The sequence below is a fragment of the Parus major genome, chromosome 4 (assembly GCF_001522545.3).
Source record: "Parus major isolate Abel chromosome 4, Parus_major1.1, whole genome shotgun sequence".
Taxonomy (NCBI): domain Eukaryota; kingdom Metazoa; phylum Chordata; class Aves; order Passeriformes; family Paridae; genus Parus; species Parus major.
In genome coordinates this window covers 43,790,032-43,811,507 of record NC_031771.1, presented here as the reverse complement: position 1 = coordinate 43,811,507, position 21,476 = coordinate 43,790,032, and the positions used below count along the sequence as shown (strand labels likewise).

General features: G+C 38.7%; 1 protein-coding gene across 2 annotated transcripts in view; it reads left to right on the top strand.

The window, feature by feature from the left end:
* Positions 1 to 3,382: 3,382 nt before the first annotated feature.
* Positions 3,383 to 21,476, top strand: part of ATP10D (ATPase phospholipid transporting 10D (putative)) — a 39,993-nt gene continuing 21,899 nt past the window's right edge. For both annotated transcript variants that reach the window (XM_033513753.1, XM_015625660.2), the window contains exons 1-8: positions 3,383 to 3,451; positions 11,779 to 12,084; positions 12,851 to 13,045; positions 14,004 to 14,208; positions 18,087 to 18,172; positions 19,345 to 19,451; positions 20,319 to 20,450; positions 21,300 to 21,427. In XM_033513753.1, coding sequence (XP_033369644.1) covers positions 11,819 to 12,084; positions 12,851 to 13,045; positions 14,004 to 14,208; positions 18,087 to 18,172; positions 19,345 to 19,451; positions 20,319 to 20,450; positions 21,300 to 21,427 — 1,119 coding nt within the window. In that variant the 5' untranslated portion in view covers positions 3,383 to 3,451; positions 11,779 to 11,818. The remainder of the gene's footprint in view (positions 3,452 to 11,778; positions 12,085 to 12,850; positions 13,046 to 14,003; positions 14,209 to 18,086; positions 18,173 to 19,344; positions 19,452 to 20,318; positions 20,451 to 21,299; positions 21,428 to 21,476) is intronic.

Here is a 21,476-nt window from a genome sequence, read left to right as displayed (position 1 = left end):
ATAAAGGCAGTGGCCACACACAAACTAGAGCACATAAACAGCTGTTTGTTCACTATCTATCTGTCTTCTGGGGGTCCTGCCAGGAAATGTATCTGAGGATCTTCATAAGTACAACACACTGCTTTAATTTGCACTTGCAGCATTGCTTAGGACTCTAAACACATATTTACCAGCCAATGATCTGGTAAACAATAATTCAATGTAATTTAAAATTCAAGGGGCTTTTTGTGAAATCTCTGCTCCAGTTAAATTATTTGGGTTTACTGCAGAGCTAAGGAAATAAAACATCATGAAATTACTGGGTAATAATCAATTGCCTTTCTGCTATAAGTTATTATTAATATGCCACCACATCTTCAAAGGTATTTGAACTAGAGTGGATATCATAATAGGTCACTACCTACCTGTAAATACACACTGGATCTCTCAAGTGCATCCACTGACCTCATCTGGATGCACTAAGCTGATGCGGGAGCATCCACACTGCTGTAATGATAACCATCTATGTCTGTTTTCACATTTCATTAACTTGAGGTGCTCTGGGAAATGTTTGGTAGCATGCTATATAGCAAATTTCTCTCTTCCTTTCAGGTCTTCATTGGAAAGTTTTCAGTCTGCCAACGTGTTTAGTTGACAGTTCACAAGTGCCTCTCTTTCATGCATCCCAAACAGCACCAGTATGAGCACAGCAGACTGAGTTGTTCATGCTTGCACTTGCAGAGTTATTGCAGGCATAAACAGATAGAGGGTTTGAAATACACAAAGAGCTCTGCAATTGTTTTGGAGTCATCAACAGCTCTTGTGTCATTGGACTTAAGTCCATATAAGTCAAGGAGCCAGGGAAGTTCCTGAAACTTCAGGAAACTGTGGAAGAATGCAGAGCATACATGGTAACTTAGAAGGTTGGACCACAGTAATACTGGATTTACTTATGAAAAGTATTCACAAAGATAGGAAAGAATAATCAAAGTTCTTGTCAGAAATACAGCTACTGAAGAAAAATGTACTTCTAATACCAAAATTATTTTCGTACTTAAAAAGCAATACTTACAGGGCATTTATATCTCATCAGTTACCAAAGTGTTGAGAAACCTATTATTTAAAAACATACTTGTCTTCATATAATCACCAAAAGATAACAGAATTGTCATTATTCCTGTTTTCATTATTGGTAGTTTTCAGCAGCGAGGGCACTAAATAGTTTAGGGCACTCAGTGGCCCTAAGATCAGAGTGGAATTGAATTCATTTAGCTCTTCTGTGTGGCTCCAAAGCTGGTCTGAAGCCATTGTTTTAGACTGAAATTTTACACTTAGAGTGTGGGCACTTACTGTTTACAGGAGCAAAATGCAGGACTGACAGGCGAGGATCACATTCTTTATTTAATTCCCACTGCCCTGGATGACCTGAATTTTGAAGTTTTCCTTTTTCATGTGGCGGTTCAAGAGATGATATAAAAGGCATCTGCAGATCTCTCTGGGGAAACAAAAAAAGGATGTATCTTTGTAGAGGATGTTTAGTGTTATTATCTCTACACAAAAAAACTATCATTGAGATTTCTCAATCAAGCATTATCTCTGGTGACTATGATCTTTGTAGTTACTCTTCCATAGGCTACCTGGGAGAAGGCAGTTTAATTACACTTCAGACATGCTGGTGGTTGCTTTGCATGTTTAGGATCAAGACTATTCATACTACTGGACAATTATACAGAAGGATAAAAGTGAAAACGTGTATATAATGGCCAAGTCAGGAATCAGCAATGCCTCCCACTCACCTGATCAGCGTTACCTCTCCAAACAGCTCACATGCTCTGCTTCAACACATCTAATTAAAGTGCACAGAGTGCTGCACTAAGGCAGCTGTGATCTTTCTGGCAGCCAGGGTAGCTCATTTACAGTTTGGTCAGGTGTTTTTGGGTGCACTGATGTAGAGGCCTAATTGAGGGAATTGTTATTACTGTGCAAGCAAGGGAAATAAAGTAATGCCTTTCATAGTTGTAGCCTTTCAGAATGGACTGTCATGCATGAAAAAAACATGACTGGGAAATGTAAGACTCTGGATATGAATTATTTACAGCTGCAATGGGATTACAGTAGCTGTGGTTGGTGATAAACTGTGTGATAGTCTCTTTTTTGTCAAATATCTCTGCCAACTTGAATGTTCCAATGAATCAATGTTAACCAATTAAATTGTTTTAAACTGACTGGTTTTTGGCAAAGCTTGCTACCACCTTGTGTCTTGCAGCAGCTTGCTCTGCCCACCCCCAGAGCTGATTCCTCTTTCCTACAGCACCTGAGCCAGCAAAGGTGGTAGAGCTTGCCTGCAAAGAAACAGAACTCCACATCTTTTTCTGCCAAGAACATATGTAATTTTAAGGCAGTAGTTACAGTCTTCCTTCATGTAGAACTTTTATTCCATCTGACATGCCAATATGTTTTTAAATTTCTACTAGCCACATGGGCACTCCAGGGAACAGACCATCAGCAGCTGTTCACTGAACATAACCAAAAGGTTTTCAGTGTGGTCAGGGTGCAGGACATGCTAGAGTGCAGGAGAGCACAACCAAGTACCACTGCTCAGCACACCCCTCCCAGCTCTCTGTTAGGAACTCTTTGGTGACACTGGACAAGTACTGGTAACCCCACTATATTTCAATAGGGACCAAGAGATCTGCAAATAACATTTCCTGGTGGATTTTTTTTTTTCTTTCTTTTTTCAGCGGAAGATGATCTTGAATCAGGAATTCTCTCACTTCCGTGTAAAAGGCCCTGTGATCTCATTGTAAGAGGCAGCCTTCAAGAGTGCTCTGGAAGGCAGTAAAATCAGAAAGGACAATGTGAGACTTCACAAGGGTTATTGATGAAAAAAGACTCACTGAGGTTCGTGATGGCAGTGATTTGTTTAAGGCAATTTGGGAAGTTTCTCAATAGCCAGAGGCTTACTTCCTAGAAAACAAGAGGAAGTGTTTGCTAACTTTGATTAGCCCAGTGACTAGAAAACTGGATGATTAGACAGGATAATGCCATGAGTGTTGTAAATGACTGTAAGCGATTAAAAACATCAGTTACCCTTCAGAGTTGTCAAGGGTGTCAGGGTCTGTGACAGTCATACTCCTACCCCAAACTCCACCTGCCTTAAGATGAGGCCTTGAGGCAAAGCAAAAAACAAACCTTTAAACAATAACTAAGCGTTATGGACTCTACGGCAGCGAACAAAGCTCCCTCACCCAGAGCCGTGGGGCGTGCGGACGAGCCGCTTTTGGAAGGGTCCGCAGCTCGGGCCGGTGGGTCCGCCTCAGTCCCTCCTCGAGAGAGAGGGGTGAGAGTGGAAAAGGGGCGAGAAGAAGGAGCGGCCAAAGGCCGGGCCGGGCAGCCGCGGCGGGATGGGGCGGGGCGGGGCGAGGCGAGGAGGGTGCGCGGCCATTCCCCGGGGATGTGCTCGGCTCCATCGGTAAGTGCGGAACAGTTTCAGCGGGGCAGGTCGCCGGTGGGGTCGGGTGTGTGGGTTGTGGCGCGGGAGGACAGTGGGGCCGGGCTCCCGGGAGCGGGACGGAGCGGGGGAAAGGCGGAAGCAGCGGCCGCGGGGGAGGTGCCCTCAGCGCTCCCGCCGGTGGCGTTGTGCCGGTGCCCGCGGCTGGCCCGGGAACCTCTGCCCGCACCCGAACGGCCCCTCCGAAACTCAGCGGGGGCTGGAACGGTGCAAAAGGACCATTTGTGGGTTTATGTTATTAGACGTCCCCTGCGCCACCACCGACCTCCACCACCCCCCTCCCCCGCCATTGCTTATGTTAATCTTCTCGACTTTGACTCCAGAAACAAAAGTCTTTGTTTTAATAGTTCACGGTAGTGACTGAGGTGTCAGCTTTTTACTATTTTACCGATTCATGGCAAGGAAGTAGACTTAAGTCCATTTAAGTCGCAGGGAAATTGCTGAAACTTCAGGAAAGTACGGAGGGGTGCAGATGCACATCTTCACTCACAGGGCTGGAGCACAGCAATAGTTACTGGACTTAATTATGAAAAAGATGGGAAAGAATAATCCAACTTCATATCAGAAAGACAGCTAGTGAAGAAAAATGTACTTCTAAAATCAAAATTACTATGATTTTAATACTTGCAAGGTAGTACTTACAGGGTATTCATATCTGACGTCTGAATGACTAAAGTGTTAAGAAACCTCTTATTTAAAAACATACTTGTCTTCATATAATCACCAAAAGATAACAGAATTTTCACTATTCTTGTTTTCATTACTAGTGGTTTCAAGCAGAAAGAGCACTAAGTGGTTTACCTAGGATTGGAGTGGAATTGAATTCACTTAGCTCTTCTGTGTGACTCCAAAGCTGGTCCAAAGCCATTGTTTTAGACTGAATTTTTACACTTGATGTGGGCACTTACTGTTTACAGGAGCAAAATGCAGGACTGACAGGCGAGGATCACATTCTTTATTTAATTCCCACTGCCCCGGATGATCTGAATTTCAAAGGCAATAACCAGAGGTGACATGTTTTTAACGAAAACTCAATTGAAATTGGGACTAAGTGGTCTACATGAGTACTCAAACATACTCTCTAATTAGGCATTATTGTCCCACCTTGCTTGTGCCAACATGAGTACTTTGACAGCTGTAATGATGGATTGGGAAATCCAGTGATGTTACTGTCTTTGAGTTAGTAAAAAGTCTTGCAGATAAGTGAGAACCAGATTCAGTAAGTACCAGACTCATTATGAAGGAGTTGACTAAGCCAGGTGTAGAAGGTAGAAGTGAGAGCAACTCTGTTCCGTGTTAACTTCTAACTCAGTTCAGCTACTATCAGTAGTGATTATCTAGTGTCTTAGATAGTTTTGGGGTTACTAGGGTAAGAGTTTCAGCATTCTTAACTCCTTGAATATTTTGCTTTTACATTTCTATGTGTTTTGGCTTCATTTTTATTAATAAATCCTTTAAAGATACACATTTGTAATTGAGCCCTCAGTTGCTATAGGTTACTTCTTACTGTCAGGTTTGAAATAATATCTCAAGAATCATGTTTTATAGTCTCACAGGAAGTCTCTGGTGGTTAAAGTGGATTCACAGGTTATTCCTGTTAATATATTCCCAAACACTAGGCAGGTTTTGTTGCTCTTTGGCAAATCTGATTGTCTTCCTGAGGTTCAAGAGCTGGGTTTGTCGAAAATTCACTAGCCCTAGAGCATTAGACCTGAAAACCTCAGTGTATGCCTTGGGAATATATGGAACTTTTGAGTAGCTGATAATGTAGAAAACCAGAAGAATAGAAAAAAATAGAGAGCTAATCTAGTATTTTAGGAGATCAAGTAGAGTTTATAGCTGTAATAGGTACTTTCAGTATAAATTTCAATTAGTATGCTAGACCTTATGTACACAATAGAGTTTTGGCCCTTTAAAAACCAGCAATACCACCAATTATTTCTTTTAAAAGTATTTATGGTAGCATAGGGAACGTACACAGCTACAAAAAAAATCCAGAAAACCGAAAAAACCAAACACACATTGTTCTGCATTCCATGAACACCGGTATAAATTTTTAACATGAGGCCCATGCCACAGTATTACTGTGAAATTCATGTGAATTTCACAGATAGCAAAGCATCTGTAGTGACTAAATGCTGCCTGGCCACAAGCTAAAGAGACACCTGTGTGGAAAGATAGTCATAAAAGAGTAAGACTTAAACTGTAAGGTTTTGGTTTACAGTTTTGAGACCAATGTGGCGCATGAGAACAGGGCATGAAACAGAACTTTCCTGATGGAGGAAGGGATGTAAAATACTTTCACGGATGATCACTCCAGCAGTCTTCAGTTTTATTTTGAAACTATTTCATCTGAAATTTAAACCTAAAATTTGCTACTGTATGGTTTGATGGTGTCTGTAGGTACAAGATCTGATTGGCATCCTATATTAATTTACCCAAGATGGAGATACTCTGCTTTTATATACTGCTCCCACACTGCCATATGTTAAACAGTATTACTGCATGGTTTACTATTAAATTATCTTGCATCCATCCTTGTGTCAGGGCCTTCACACTTGGGTTTTGGTGCATCCTGCTGGTTGTTTTTCATTTGGGAAGAGCTGTTGATGGCTGGCTTAATGTACTCATAACCAAGAAATTCCCTTCCTAAGATCCAAGGCTTTTCAAGGCTTGCAAGTTTTTTGTATTGTCCATGCTAAATTAGACTTTGTAGGTAGGAGTGCATGGCTAACTAGTGCTACAGCAATTGATTTTTCACACTAACATCTGCCTTCCACTCTTAATTCAAGAATTCTTACATCTCTTTTATAAATATATCTCAGAATATATGGTTGCAAGTGACCATATCATTTTCTCAAACTGAAGTTTTGATTCCTGCAGGTTTTTGCTTGTTTGTCCCATAAATTGACAGCAAAAGTCTCTTATCCAGATCTATTTGGCATATTAGAATATCTCAGCAGATTTCATACTGGCTTGCAAACATGGGACAAATTTGTGAAATTGCATGTTACAGAGAAAGTGGGAAACCTTAGGAGAAAAGAAGTACTTGTTCTTCAGAGTGTAAATTAATCTTTAGGCCCAGGTTCCCTGAAGCTTCTTCATTTTCTGCTAGCTTCTGAGTTTTAGGAGGAGTTTTTAACATTTAGCCTGTATAGTTCTGTCAGTGTAGTGACAAAAGTGCTGGTGAACCTTTGCAGTGACACCTGCTAAGAGGTTTAAATGGGACTGTTGTGTGGATTGGGGATGATCCACTCTTCCACAGCATTGTGTAGTGTGACTTCATCTAGGACAGAATTTTTTATATTCACTTTTATATTTTAAGTCACCCAGAACCTCAGACCTGCAGAACATCCTGTTATATTCGTGTGGGGAAGAAGGAAAAAGGGTTGTTGCTGGGGAGATTCATTGTCTGGCTTGCCTTTTAGGTGCTGTAGAAATTTTTCAGGTGAGATAATGAATTTTTTTTTTATTGCATTTCTGTTTGCCAAGAATTGATTTATTACTTCCTACTGGAAACTATCCCAGATGAAGGCCTACTGCACAGTTCTTGAGAAGGAAAAGGATAGAGACACACACCATAAGCATGCATGTGTCAAAGGTCTGGGGAACATTCTTGTCAAATATGTCATTAAATGCACATTTACCAAGTGCATTTAATAAAGAACTTTCTGAAAGAAAAATGAGGACTAATTATTTGGAGATCATAGCAAAAGAGAAGGATGTTGACAGAAGGGAGGAAGTGGTTAGAAGCCAGGGTAAATGGTTAGGTACTTCACATGTGAGCAAATGACCACATAATAGTAAGGTGCAGTTCCAGAGCAGGATAAACATAGGCTAAATTATCTACACATCTCTTTTGCTGATGATTTTAAGAAATTATGTAGTATGAGAGAGATCAGTGATTGCTAAGTGATTTGCTTAAGGCTACCAATAATATAACTAGAACTAAGGAGTTTTTAGTGTCAGCTCCATTCCACACCAGGAAAGCTAGGAGCAAAGGCTTGCATGTAGATGTGCAGGTGATACTTCACAAAGCTGACAGAATATTTAAGAGACAGTGGAAGTGATGAGAAAAGATAAGAGCTTAGGGACATGAAATACACATACAAGAGAATGCTTACATGGGGTTTTATGATGCAAGGTCCTTCTTCCAGGGTAGAGACCATTTAAAAGTAGGGGTTTCCTAAGCACTATCACCAACAGAGGGTTCTCAAAGCCTGTTTTTATTGTGATAATAGGATGGTCAGACATGGAGAGTGTGTAGTGTTGATCTGTCCTGTGTTAAAAATGATGCTGCTGTGCCTTGCTTTAAACAAAGGTATAACAGCCAGCTATTTCCTGTTAACCTGTATCTAGTCCCTTCAGTTTTACATAGCCCAAAGTGCTTTTATAAAAAGAGGAAAGAATCAGAGCACATGAAGGAACTGGTGTAGAAAAACAAACAAGAAACAAAATAAATCCAGTGTCATATAATTTCCTTCCACATTTCATCATTATCATTATGTTACTAACAATTGGTAAGCTTACTACAAGAACTTCCTTTTTTTGAGTGTAAGACATATCTGAATTGCCTCTGTATCAGCTGTTTCCATTTAGCAGGATCAAGAGTGTTCACTAGAGTAGTGTAATAGCGTGAAGATGAGGACAGGCTAGCTCGTGTGAGGCTGTCCTCAAAACAGCATGTGATCATTTAGGCTTCCTGTTTTCGAATACGTGAATATTATTCTTGGGGGTTTTAAACATAAACACATTTTTTAGAAATGAACTACTAAAAATAGTGCTTTGAAGTAACTTGTGTATCGTTTGCCAGTGTTTAAAGAGATATCTGCCATTTTGTGTTACTGCTTTAAGTTCACATTAGCTGGGGAACTCAAGACTTGGCTATGAAAAATAACATGACAAAAGGGTCAAATGTTTTAAGGGAATGGATTTCTTAGAAAAATTGTTTAAAATAGCTTTTATTTGATCTTTGGTGACTTAATCCTTTAAAATATCTAATGTGAAGCTGATGAAACTCCTGACCACAGAAAATGTATTCAATACTTTATGAACTAAATTTAATAAGGAAGAAGAATAAAATTACTCAGAAGAGTTAAGAAATGCAAAACAGGTTTCTGAAGTTTGAAACCTCCAAAGTGATATTTTAAAATGGCAATGCAAATTATTTTTTAAAAAAAATCATTTGCAAAATAGTAGCTCAGTCAAATCCCAGGTGAGTCAGAGGGAATTATGGCAGAGTATGAGATTCAGATACTTTTTTCCCAAGATTTCTGTTAATTGTCTGATTCACTTCTCTGATCATAGATTACTTGTTATTTTTCATAGTGTTTCAGCTATATAGGTTGCCTATATAATTTTCACTGAATGAACGGGATGTCCTGTTCAAAGCTTCTGCATTCCCATTAGCCCTGGGAGATCGAGAAAGAATTCCTTCCTTCTTCATCAGTATCAGATGTTTGTTTGCCTGGTCGTACAAAAACAAACGTGATTTTCACTACAAATACAACCTTCTCTGAAATACCTGGCTGGCAGCATCTTGTGAAGTTTCCTGGCATTTACTTACTTAAGTTTGCTACTAGGTCATTGTACACTTTAACAGTGTGTAGACATATGTCAGATTATTGGGCAAAAGTGTGGTTAATTGACACACCCTGTATGATTCATGCTAAAGATGAAAGCTTGAAGGAGTCTGATAAATTTAACAGAAGAAATCATGTGAAAACTCTCCCTGATTATCCAGCATATTTTTAGTTAAAGCAAACATTTATTTTAAAAGGTCTCTCATTGTATTAAACCTGTTGGTGCAATTACTGATTTGTCACAGCAGAGACAGTTAAGGGGAATTGTTGTTTCCTCAAAATAGCCAAGCCTTCAGGATGCCATCCAAAATCCAGGAGTTTGGGATTTTTTTAACCATTGAACTGCTGACATTTTGATTGCAGGAAAAAACCCCAAACCTACCTCTTTTCAGCCAGCTATCTTTTAAAATTCTTTAATTTCCAGTACTTTGTTCTTTAATTCAGTCCTGACTTTTGTTGATGGGTCTGTGTTAATTTGGGCGTTTGGGAGCGCTAGGTGTATTGAAATCTGCATAGTCATGTATGGACTCCACTAGCAGTACGTTCTGCAATCCCTAAACATTTTTGAAGACCTTTCAAGCTTTAGACATATTCTCAGGTTCAGTGTAAATTACCTGAAACATCTCTTCCAGGTGTGTACAGATCAGTGGTCACATGTATGACTGTATGGTAGCCCTACACTCAAAATGAGTCATTGGTGTGAAGCAGCTGCTTCTAAATGGCAGTTCGCATTTCTGGAGGGAAGGCTGGCCCTGACTAAAATGGGATGGTAACCTGTATGCAGAAAGTCCCTCTGGGAACTGTCTCCCAGGCAGTAGGATTAGAGGAAATAAAGATGCCACATTCTGTGAAACTAAGAAGATGACATGCATTTCAGAAAATCTTCACAACCTCATCTTTCTTGCTTCTCTAAGAAGTCCCAGACACAGCTGCATTCCCTTGCAACCTTTGGTAGTCTGATGATTACTGAGACCACAAGGTTTAGGACTGAGAAAAAAAAGAAAGCCTTTTCCTGAGACTAGCCCCTTATGTTGTCTGGAGGAGCTCTGCAGAACAGTCTTGGAAGAGCAGTAAGGTACTGCTAGGGGATTCTGAGAGGAAATGCTATATAGAGGGTTTTGTTTTGTTTTTTGTCTCCTTCATGTGCAGGTCATGGTTTCTAAAGAGCATGATTTTCATGTACGTGGTTACAGTCTTCCAGGACACTGTGACAGTCAATAGCTATCTACATCTATTGGTGATAGGACAAAAATGTCCCATCTTAATTTGATGAGAGGAAGAGGCTGGATAAACATTAGAGAAAAGCTTTCTAGCTGCAGGGTAGTGACACAGATATCCAGGATTTTTAGGAAGTTTGGAGAATCTTCTTTTTCAGAACAGAATTGGTTAATGTGGAGATAGAAATAGTACCCAATTTTTAGAGGACCTGGTGAGGGCATTGTGCTCATGTGTCAAGAATTCTGCAGTTTTAATAGAAGAATCAAGGAAGATATGTAAGAGAAGATAGTCTGGATAAAATAGTCAAGTTGATAGTTTGGAAAATTACTATTTAGAGTAACATTTCGGAGGAATCTGAGCAGGACAGAGTGACATTTGTCAACAGAAGAGAAAGATACCATATGAACAGAAGCTTCAATTGATTGAAACCAAAGTCAGGATTAGTTTGGTAACCACACAGGAGAATCTGTTGTGAAGAAATTTCATTTAGGGAGATCAACAAATTTTAGAAGCCACTTTCGTGGGGGAACTTAGGAACAGGATTTTTGCTACAATCTGTGCAGGTAGTAAGAGATGCAAGTAAAGTAAGCTGAAGTGAGAAGCACTGGTGATTCTGAGTTCATGCAGTTTATGGTTTTAAACAAATATACCATGAAATGTTCTATGGAAGAAGTGATACAAGAAATACAGCAACCATTAGTTAAAACTTTCAAATTGTAAAAAACTTTGTTTTAAAAACCAGCACTTTTAAGCGTCTACTAAGGTGTGGTTTGTGCAGGTGGCCTTCCTGACTATATTGAGTGATTTGATAAAGTAAGCAATACATATAGCTGTGAGTATCACCTATAGCTATGAACTTTTGCTTTCTGTAGGAAAACAAATTCCTTTATAGAATGCTAGAGCTTAGTTAGATAAAGAAGAAGCATTGGCATGAAATTTACTCATCCTCTGTCAGTTGTTAAAAGTTCTCAAACCTCTTTCTAATTCACTGGAAGAAGTTTTGTTGGTGATAGCTACTTAGTGCCTTTCACTGGCAATTCCTCACTTTGTGTCTAAGGCTGTGTTCAGATGCACATTGCTAGAGTTTTGACTTCTGAGCTTAATAAGGTTTGTTAACCATTAGCATGGACTGCAGTGTCTGAGATGAGGATTCCTTTCAAAATGCTGTTCTCTGCAGAATTAGCAGCTTGTCTGCCTTTCTGCACGATGCTGCAGCATGAGAAACTGGTGGGTGGACTGCTATTGCAAAAATATTGTGCATTTTAAGCAGAGTAATCAGATTATAGGATCCTGAAAGGTTTGATGAAATTGAGATAAATTCATTATTTGATGCAGAAGTTCCTTACCTTACCTATTAACAGTCTGGGTTGGGTTCATTGTGAAAATTACTTTTTTCTTGAGGCTCATTCAAAACTGTGGCTGTGACTTTTCGTTGAAAAGCCTTTACAGAATTGTTGTCTAACTTGCTGTATTTTCAAACATTTCTAGAGAGATGACACTCCTTGGACTATAAAGTGTTTCAGGTGCAATGGCAGATCCCATCCGCTGGGCCCGATACCGCTGGCAGCGACTGATAGCAACAGAGGGCAGAGAATGCAGCAGCAACAATTCAAGTAGCAAGTGCTATCAATCATCAAAAACTACGGGCAAACATAGGATAGTGATACCCTGTTTGGGACATTTTAAAGAAGAGTATGAAAAGGTATCAAAACTGTACATGAACAACAAAATACGGACTACTAGGTATACTTTACTGAATTTTTTACCACGGAATTTATTTGAACAATTTCACAGGTAAGGAGCTCCTTTTCGATTGTGGTAATTCTTCTTAAGCTGAATCCTTCTATTTAAATATTTGTGTGTTATTACATATTAAAAATTATTCCTCCTGCTGACCTATTACTTCTGAAAAGATATGTTATATGGCCAAAGTTTCTTGAGTATCATCATCGTTGAGCTAATCCTTTTCTCCTTAGCTTATGTACTTTCCACTTATTCTGTTCTTTGGACTACTGGACTATTCCTTGCTCTTGGAGCACTGCCACACACCAATCAGCAGTAGGATCTTTCCGCTTATTTCCTGCAAATGTCTTTTACTCTTTCCTTCATGTCTTTCTCTCTTGCCAATTTTTTTCATCTTCCTTCTGCTTGGAGAACTGCTGATCTGTCATGCTCTGCGGGGAGGTTACAGGATGTCTTCCTTTTTAAAAGATGTCATCTTCCCTAAGAGAATGATAAAATTAAGTTTAAAGGACCAAGAAATTTCAGAGTGCAAATTCACCAGTGCCTCACTCTGGAAAACATGTGCCTGAAGGACAGTTTTGAAATACAGGAGAATTCTTGGTTTCTGCATTAACTGATCATGTATGTTAAGCAACTGTGTTGCTAAGTAGTCTCTTGACTGGAGAGTGAAAGCAGAGTTCTGGATAGTTATTCCTTAAATTGCAGGTGAAGAAAAGATAAATCGCTGATAACTTAAATGTTTGTATAGCATGGAGTGAGGAAATAAGCATCATTGTCTGCTAGCATGGCTAAATCCTTTGTTTTCTCTTTGTTTCAGAGTTGCCAATTTGTATTTCCTATTTCTAGTTGTCCTAAATTGGGTTCCTTTGGTTGAAGCTTTCCAAAAAGAAATTACAATGCTACCTCTGGTAGGGGTTCTGACAATTATTGCAGTGAAAGATGGTCTGGAAGATTACTCAAGGTACAAAATGGATAAACAGATAAACAACTTAGTAACCAAAGTATATTGCAGGTAAGAGACAACAAACTCTGTGGTTTATTGTTATTATTTGATTATGACTATCATGTGAAAAAGTTGGTGATAACTCTTTTGGTTACCTTCTGGATACTTACAGTAGCCTAAAATAATGTAATTTGGAAAAGGTTTCTGAAAGTCATTTAGTCTTAATTCCCTGCTCAAAGCAGGGCTATTTAGATCAGTTCACTCAGGGACTAGTTTAGACTTGATTACCAGTTTTGTTAAATGGTTATCAAATTAGTGTAAAATCTGCAAAAAAAATATTTTGCTTTGAGACAAATGAGTTCATGTATGTGTCTGTAGTGTATTAACCAAGGTACTTTGACTAGTTAAGCATTGTTGTACATAGCATTTGTTTTGAAAGGTGTATTTTTAATTCCTCTGAAATGGCTTCATGGACCTTGAAAGGCTGCTAGTTTATCACTCATTAATAGCATCATGTTTTACTCATAGTGTGATACCACTTGCCCAAAACAGAACAAGATAGTTTTCTACTTGAGTGCATCACACAGTTTGGTGTGAGTGTTAGCATCTTGTTCCACTGTGCAGGACTGCAATGTTACACACTGTGGGTGCAAATCAGGCAGGGAGTCTGCTAGTGGCCACTCTGCTAGGCAGTTATCATGGATAATAAAAAGATAGGAATGCAAACTGATTATATTCTGAATTAACTATCAAAAAACTTTAAGTATATATCAGTGGGCATATATATATGCCCACATAATTATTTTTCTTTTATACCTGTCATAAAAGGATATTCCAAGTTGTAAAATACAAAGATAAAGGAAGTATAGTGAATGGTATTTTTTCTTTCTTGCAAGCTTTGTTTCCATGTGGGAAAACATGTATTTTGGAAAATGTCACTTTTGATGTGTGTACAAATAGCACCTTTAGGTTTTTCTGTTTGGGGTTATGCATTTGTAAAAAATCACTGTTCTTCTATGTATTCCAGGAAAGAGAAGAAATACATAGATGAGTGCTGGAAAAATGTCAATGTTGGGGACTTCGTCCGGCTTTCACGTAATGAAATCATTCCTGCTGACATGGTGCTGTTATATTCTAGTGACCCAGATGGGATCTGTTACATTGAAACTGCAGGCCTTGATGGAGAAACCAATCTAAAGCAGAGACAGGTGGTGAGAGGATATTCAGAGCAGGTGAGAATTGTTCTTTTTTAGTGGTGTAAGAATGCTGACATTGACAGGTGGTGAACTAAAAAAACCCAAACAACTCAGCCCTCTAGACTGCCTAATTCATGGTAATTCAGCAATCCCCATCTGAAAATCAAGGTACTAGGTAACACAGTTCTAATTTGTTGCTAGAGTGGTTTTGGAGCAAATCTTTGCATGTTCACATAACCCAGAGAAAGACAGATCTATTTCAAGTAATGAAAAACAGTGAAATTAATAATTCGGGTAAACCTTAAGTAGTTACTTATGGTGCATAACATGTTATGGGTAAGAAACTGGAGATTTTTAGAAGGGACTTCTGTGCTATATAAAGACCAGGAGAGAAGAGTAGATACTATCTTTTTCACTATTTCTTCACATTGCAAAAGCTTTGTTACTCCCACGTAACACTTCAATATTATACCTAGCAGCCAAAATGCTAGAGACTGGAACAAAAAATACAATATTAAAAGATCAAAGAATCCTGACATTTCTGTAGTCTTCAGTTCTACAAACACCACACTTAAAATAACAGCAGGGAGCTTCAATGTTGTCCATAACAACAAACTGTTTAGTCCTCTGGAGACAAAATTACCTGAACTGCCTCTGAATTTACAGCAGTGGTGAGGAAGTGAGAAGTTGTCTCTAGGTGCCATTACTTATTGGGTCCAGTAATACCAAAGGCATGATGTGCTGTCCATGAACAAAGCTATTATCCCCTAACAGTCACATGCTTAATTTTACTTTTTTTTCTGTTTTTATTTTTATTTCTTGATTTAATCTTAAAACAGAAAGGAAGGACTGTTTGTACCTTTTGTGTATACATATTATTACACAAAGCAAAATTCCAATGGTTCTTCAGGCTTACAGCATACTGAGGTGGCCCAGTTCTTGCACCTTAGCTCCTGCTACCAAGGTCTGATTTGAGTCCCATTTAAGAAAGAGACTGATTTTTTTATTTTCTGAAAACTTGTACCAAAATTCTAGGAAGAATCACGCTGTCCAAAAAAACTGTCAATTCCTTCACCATTCAAGACCATTCATTTTTTGTCATCAAATAGGAAAAAAAAAATTATAGTTATTGTAGAGTCTTCATGTCAGGATTGCTTGGTTTCTGAATCTACAGCCATGGTCTATTTCACAGACCTCAAGTGCATCTCCACCTGAGCTCCAGCCTGGGAATTTGTCCTTGTAAACTCAGGCTGAGCAAAACTGACAGTGCCATGTAAGGGGTTGGCTGCCTCACCTCTCCCACTTCTTAACCTAAGAAGAAAAGGAATAAACAACATCAACTTAAATAACAGATGAAGAAAAGAAGTATGGAGTCTTAGTCTGCTTCCAAGGTTGTTACATCCTGCTTCCTTTTGACTAAGCAAGTAGAAACACAATGAGAAAGTTTATTAATGGGGCACCTGTTCATGCACGTAGGATTCCTTAAAGAGAAGGCAAGGCAAAATGAAAGCAAGAGGCAGGAGCCAAAACTCTCATAGCGATTTTTAAATTATTTTTTAAATGTGTAAATGATAACAGGAAAGAAATTGGCAGAGTAACTTAAGGCTTCTTAAATAGCAGTGGGTAATGAGGCACAGAACACAGTGTCTCCAACCATCTTGGCATTCAAAGAGAAATACACAAAACAGATGAGGACCAATAAGGAGGATGATGAGCTATTTTGTGAACAAACTGACATTGCTCTGCTGCTTTCAAGATACTCAAATGTTGCTTCCTCTTAGGAAGGGTTTAATCTCCTTTTCCTTAATCTCTCAACCACAGCATGTGGTTAGCTGAACCATGCACAGGTTCACAGGGGTGGAGAAGTTAATATGCCATTAGCACTAAAACAGTGAACAGTGAATATTTCCTATTAGATTATAGGAGATAGCAAAGAACAGCACCAGTTGGTTCCTTCTCAGCCAGCATGGCTAGTGACTGAATCCAGTCCTGGCTGCAGCATCCTCAAACTAATGGAAAGTGCAGTTCTTTTCTTCTGGGAAGCCTAATCCAAGCTGATCAAAGGCATTCCTCTTCCACCTTAGCCATACACCCACTCCATTCCCATGCTATGTTATCAAATAGTGTATGTGTCAGTAACACAGCACAGCCACAGCAAGCGGGCTTAGCCTTGGAAATCTGCATTTTCCCATTTCAGTGTCTGATGCAGAGCCTATCATTGCCAGCTCCCTTAATCAGTTTCCATCTTTATTGTCTCCGTTCTTTAGGGATCTTTACACAAAATCCAAGTAATTCTAATTTCTGCCATGAAACAGGAAGATATCTCAAGAAATAATGTACAAAGGCTTCTACTCTCAGTGTTTGCTTTGCCAAAGTTACAATTATAATGAAAAAATATAGAAAATAAATGTATAATCCAGGAAGATTTGAGTGTCCATATCAAGATATCTGCTTGTGGACACAGTTTTTGTAACCTCTGCTTTATGCTGGCAGAGTGTAGACAGCTGTGTCCACTATAGATTACACCCAGAGTTTCACAGCTTGCTGTTTCAAGGTATATTACAAGAAGCACCACCAGCAATATATATTTAGATGTTTCCAGTAGAAGAAAATAATTGACTGCTTTGGCTATTTCACTTTGAGAGTAGTTCTTGTTTGGTTAATCATTGTACAGTGCAAAATTCTTGAAAAGCTTCAATCAAGTATTCTGTCTAACATTTTACAGAAATGTACCTTCTGTGCAAATCAACATGAGAAGGGTCAGTTGAGAGACAGGTCTTTCACAGTTAACTAAATTTGCAAAGAGACTGACTGTGTTTCAAAGGCTGTGTTTATATTGGCTTCAGGTGAATACAGTGCAACACATCAATACAACAAAACATAGCAAAAAGAGTATTTTAGTTAAGCTAACAAAGTACTTGTTAACAATATGATGTTTTCTGAGTTTCAAATTCTATTTACGGGATTGTGTTTTAAGCTCACAGTTGTTATTCTGCCAGTGTGAAGTCATCCAGTTGATGGATTACAGCCTTCTCAGAGACCTGTAATTATGTAGAAGATAGATTCAGTAACACCTGTGAATTAGAAAATTATGCTTGGGAGTTTGAAACCTTAAATTGGTCATTGGGGTTTTTTAAAGAGTAGAACAAATGACTTTCCAAAGAGTTAGTGGCAGGTACTCAGAAATACTTGGAAATTACTCAGTTATACCAGAGGCAAGCCTGTGTTATACTAGAGACTAGAAGCATACTCATATGCCAGTAATTGAAATTAAATCACAATAGCAGGTAATTCCAAAGATAAGGCCTTTTGGTTTTTCTCTTCTTGTCATGTTTCATTCTTCTTAATACAGGAGATTTGTTTCACTTGACTTTTCACTGAAGGGCTCACCTGCTCTTTGTTTGCAGCATGTACTTCTGGTCTTTCATAGCAGCCATTTCTTTGGCACTTGCAAGTCTCAAACATCATTGCAAAACTCTACCTGCTTTCTTTGTGTTAGCATGGAAACCATCCTGGTCATGGTATTGGAAAAAAAAAGTCTGCTTGCAAGAAATTCTTGCAGAGAAGACAGTGTCTCTTCTTTTTCTTTTTTTCATATCACGGAAAGAATCTATGGGAAAGCTCTGCCTTTCAAATGTTCTTACTGCTTTTGTGGTTTTTTTATTCCTCCTCATCCTTCCACTCACTTTTTTCCCCTCTCCAGTGTTCTCAAAATATCAGCAATTCAAGTGATACTTGCCAGTGTTTAATATTTTCTAGGAGGTCCTATGGTGTGTAAGTCTGATTTATACTGGGTAAAAGACCATCAACACCACTAGCAACCTACAGTTTAGAAGCTGAACTGTGAGATGTTTGTAAGTTCTATCACATTTTGTCTGAGTTCTCTGGGTTTTTTTTCCTTCCCGTGGCTTTAGGTCTCTGAACTTGATCCAGAAGAATTTTCCAGTAGAATAGAGTGTGAAAGTCCTAACAATGACCTCAGTCGTTTCCGAGGCTTTGTGTAAGTAGGTTTGATGTCTCTTTAGACGATTGTCATTTGCTTTGGCATTCTTACTAATTTTTGGAGATCTTGTAATGTTTGCTTTAAGAAATAACAATACGGATAGAGGTCGGTTTGCACCACTGTGTTTCTGAGCATAGTGCAAGAGACAGAGCTCTAGAAGTATTTTCTGAGCAGCAGATGGGGCACTGATGCTTTTTATTTTGTATTAAATATTTTCAGCATCTTAGGCTGTTTTGCAAATGTATATTTCATACTTGAAATAGCAGCTTTAAACCTGCTCTTCATAACATATGGTAACTACAGTATTTGGTCTGGACCATGGCCTGACTGGGCGAGCTGCTTAGAACTGGAAATCGGAAGGACTGATTTCCTTTCCTACTCTGATTTGTTTTGTGTAACCTTCAGTCAGTTGGTCTAAATCCTTTTGACCAGTGTGCCTGTATCTTTTCTTCAGGCTGCGTTTATGTTAGTGGGTTTCCTTCATGTTTAGGGTTGGAAGGGACCTAAAGGGACTAGATGAGCTTTAAGGTCCCTTCCAACCCCAGCCATTCTATCGTTCTGTGATTCTTACAGGTTTATGACTTTCTATAGATAATAAGAAAGCAAAATACTGTTTTATGGAGTGACCTGTTTTCAGGTTTTGATACTTAGAATGTCTGTATTCTTCACTTTGCACACTGACACATTAGATATTTGAGAATAAAAATAAATACATATAAATCTTAGTGTCTGAGGAACCACCTTGTCAAAGAGTGGGCCTAGCTGCACTGAAAGTATACTACAGGAGTGATGGTGCTCACAGTATATTTTGGATGAGATTTTATATTTTTTTCAAATATTTTCTGATGCTGATGATCTGAATAGGATCAGGCTTCAGATTTCCAGTATTTGTCTCAGAACTCTTTTCAGTAGTGTTGCCTACTTCTCATATGCCAGATGGCAAATGCTAGGCTTTTAAATGCAGAAGAAATTATAATGCAGTGCTTACATGCCCTGATTTTCAAGGGTGATTGATTTCATTCCATTCATTTGGAAAGTCCAATCAGAGATGTCAGGATGACAGTCAGTAACTTGCAACTTCTTCGGGAGATCTCTTCCTAATTGTTTTGCAAAACCTGATCGGTAATTGTTGGAGTCCTACAGCTGACACAGTGTGCTTTTTATTGCAGTGAGCATTCAAACATGGAGCGAGTGGGTCTCAGCAAGGAAAACTTACTGCTCCGAGGATGCACAGTAAGAAACACAGAAGCTGTGGTAGGCATAGTGGTATATGCAGGTTAGTGAACCACCCTGGCTTTCACAGACTGCCTTGCAGACAAGACAGTTGTGTGCCCTAAGAAGTAGTATTGTACAAAGGGGAATTGAGAGAGTAAAAGCTTGGATGCAGCAGAAGGCAGCTGCAGCTAGAAATGTTAAGAATGCCTGTCTAGGTTAAGTTTGTTTCTGTTTTAACAGTAAAAAACTGATAACAGTGATTATTTCTGGAAGAGTGGATCTGTTGTGTGTGAACAGGTCCTCCTCCTGAACTCGTTAGTTGCAGTAGTAAACTGAGATTTTGATATGGACATGGAAATGCATGACTTGCTTAGGACTTTTTTCTTAACCAAAATTGAAGCTAGTGCTGTTCTAGTTCTGTTCTACAATTTGTAGAAAGGACAGGCCGCACCAGAGCTCAGTTACCTTCTGAGGCCAGAAGCTCAAGAGAGGGAATTCCCGGGTTGTTTTTAAAATGTGGATCTCACACAGGCTGAGCTAATTTCTAAATGGTGCAAAATGTTGTCAGTTTTCAGAACTAACGATCTATTGGCCTGTCCCAGGCACAGAGGAAGCTCCCAGCAGCTTCTCTCAAAGAAATCACTTCTGTGGGTGGTTTCTTACTTCTTTCCCCAAATGTCAATCAATGTGAAACCACAACATTACGCTAATAGAAGTTAACATATACATGACAGATTTTGATTTAACTTGTTCGGTTTTCTTTCAGACAGAAGTCATATATTGTAGGAGAATCTAATTTGCTCATATTTGTAATGGCTGTTCAAATATTGGTTAATGGAAATATTGTTTCCCAAAGCTTTAGAAATAAAAAGCACTTGAAGTTGTGATACCTGTTATTAGAGAATTTCAACCTCCTTTTTGGTTGCAGGTCACGAAACCAAAGCTATGCTGAATAACAGCGGCCCTCATTACAAGCGCAGTAAATTGGAAAGAAAAGTGAACACTGATATTCTTTGGTGTGTTCTGCTTCTACTTTTGATGTGTTTAACTGGTGCAGTGGGTAAGTGAGAATCACTCAGATTTCTGCTATTTTCCTCTTTCAGCCTATAATAGTGTTTTATTTTGGGGCTGATTGACTTTGTGACTCTTCATCCATATGTAATTTCCTGAAAGTTGGGAGGGCTGTGAGGTCTAAGGTCATGTTGTTGTGTTTAATCTGGTGTGGTTAAGAAGTGTGTTCCTGATGTGGTTTTGGATCTGGAGCCTTGTTTCTCCATTCATCTTTTTTTTCTCACTAACTGTTCTGCAAAACTGCTGCTTTCTCTTAGGTTTTTTCAGGTAACATGAGATGTGTATACACATGGAGGTGAGAGACCTAGTGTGACCAGAGTTGTACTTACTTGATATTTTAGGGATTGATTAAATGATAAGCTTGAGTGAATCTAAATGGATGAACTTTTCTGAAAGATAATAAACATATTTAAAATAATGTTAAAAATATGTTTTTAAGAACAAAACTTCTTCAGAGTACACTTAAAAATGATGGCATGATGACGTGTTCACTGGTAGGCTAAAACCTGGACAAGCAAGGATAACAAAATTAATTGCCAGAGGGTTTTTTTGGAGGGAAAAACTGTGTAGTTAGTATTTCTTTATTTTTGAGATATTATAGATAAGTATAGATATTTTTGAGATTTTGAGATAGTATAGACACTGTTGATAGAATGCATGTAAGGTATTCATGTATGTAACGACACTTAGGATTCCTGTTGGGAAAAAAACCCAAGAGATAAAATTGTAGTTTAAAAGCTTTGAAAGAACTGCAGAGTATAAGAGCTAAGACAATAACCCTGAGCTGTGATACACTTTACATAAAACTGATTGACTTTATCTTGTCCTTATTTTCAAGGTCATGGAATTTGGATAAGTAGGTATTCCGAAATACCTTTTTTTAACATCCCCAGGCCAGATGGGAAATCGAGTCCTCCAGCATTAGCAGGCTTCTATATGTTCTGGACGATGATAATTTTATTACAGGTAACTGGTCTGCTTTGAACATGGGTCATATTCTGATTTCATTTGTACC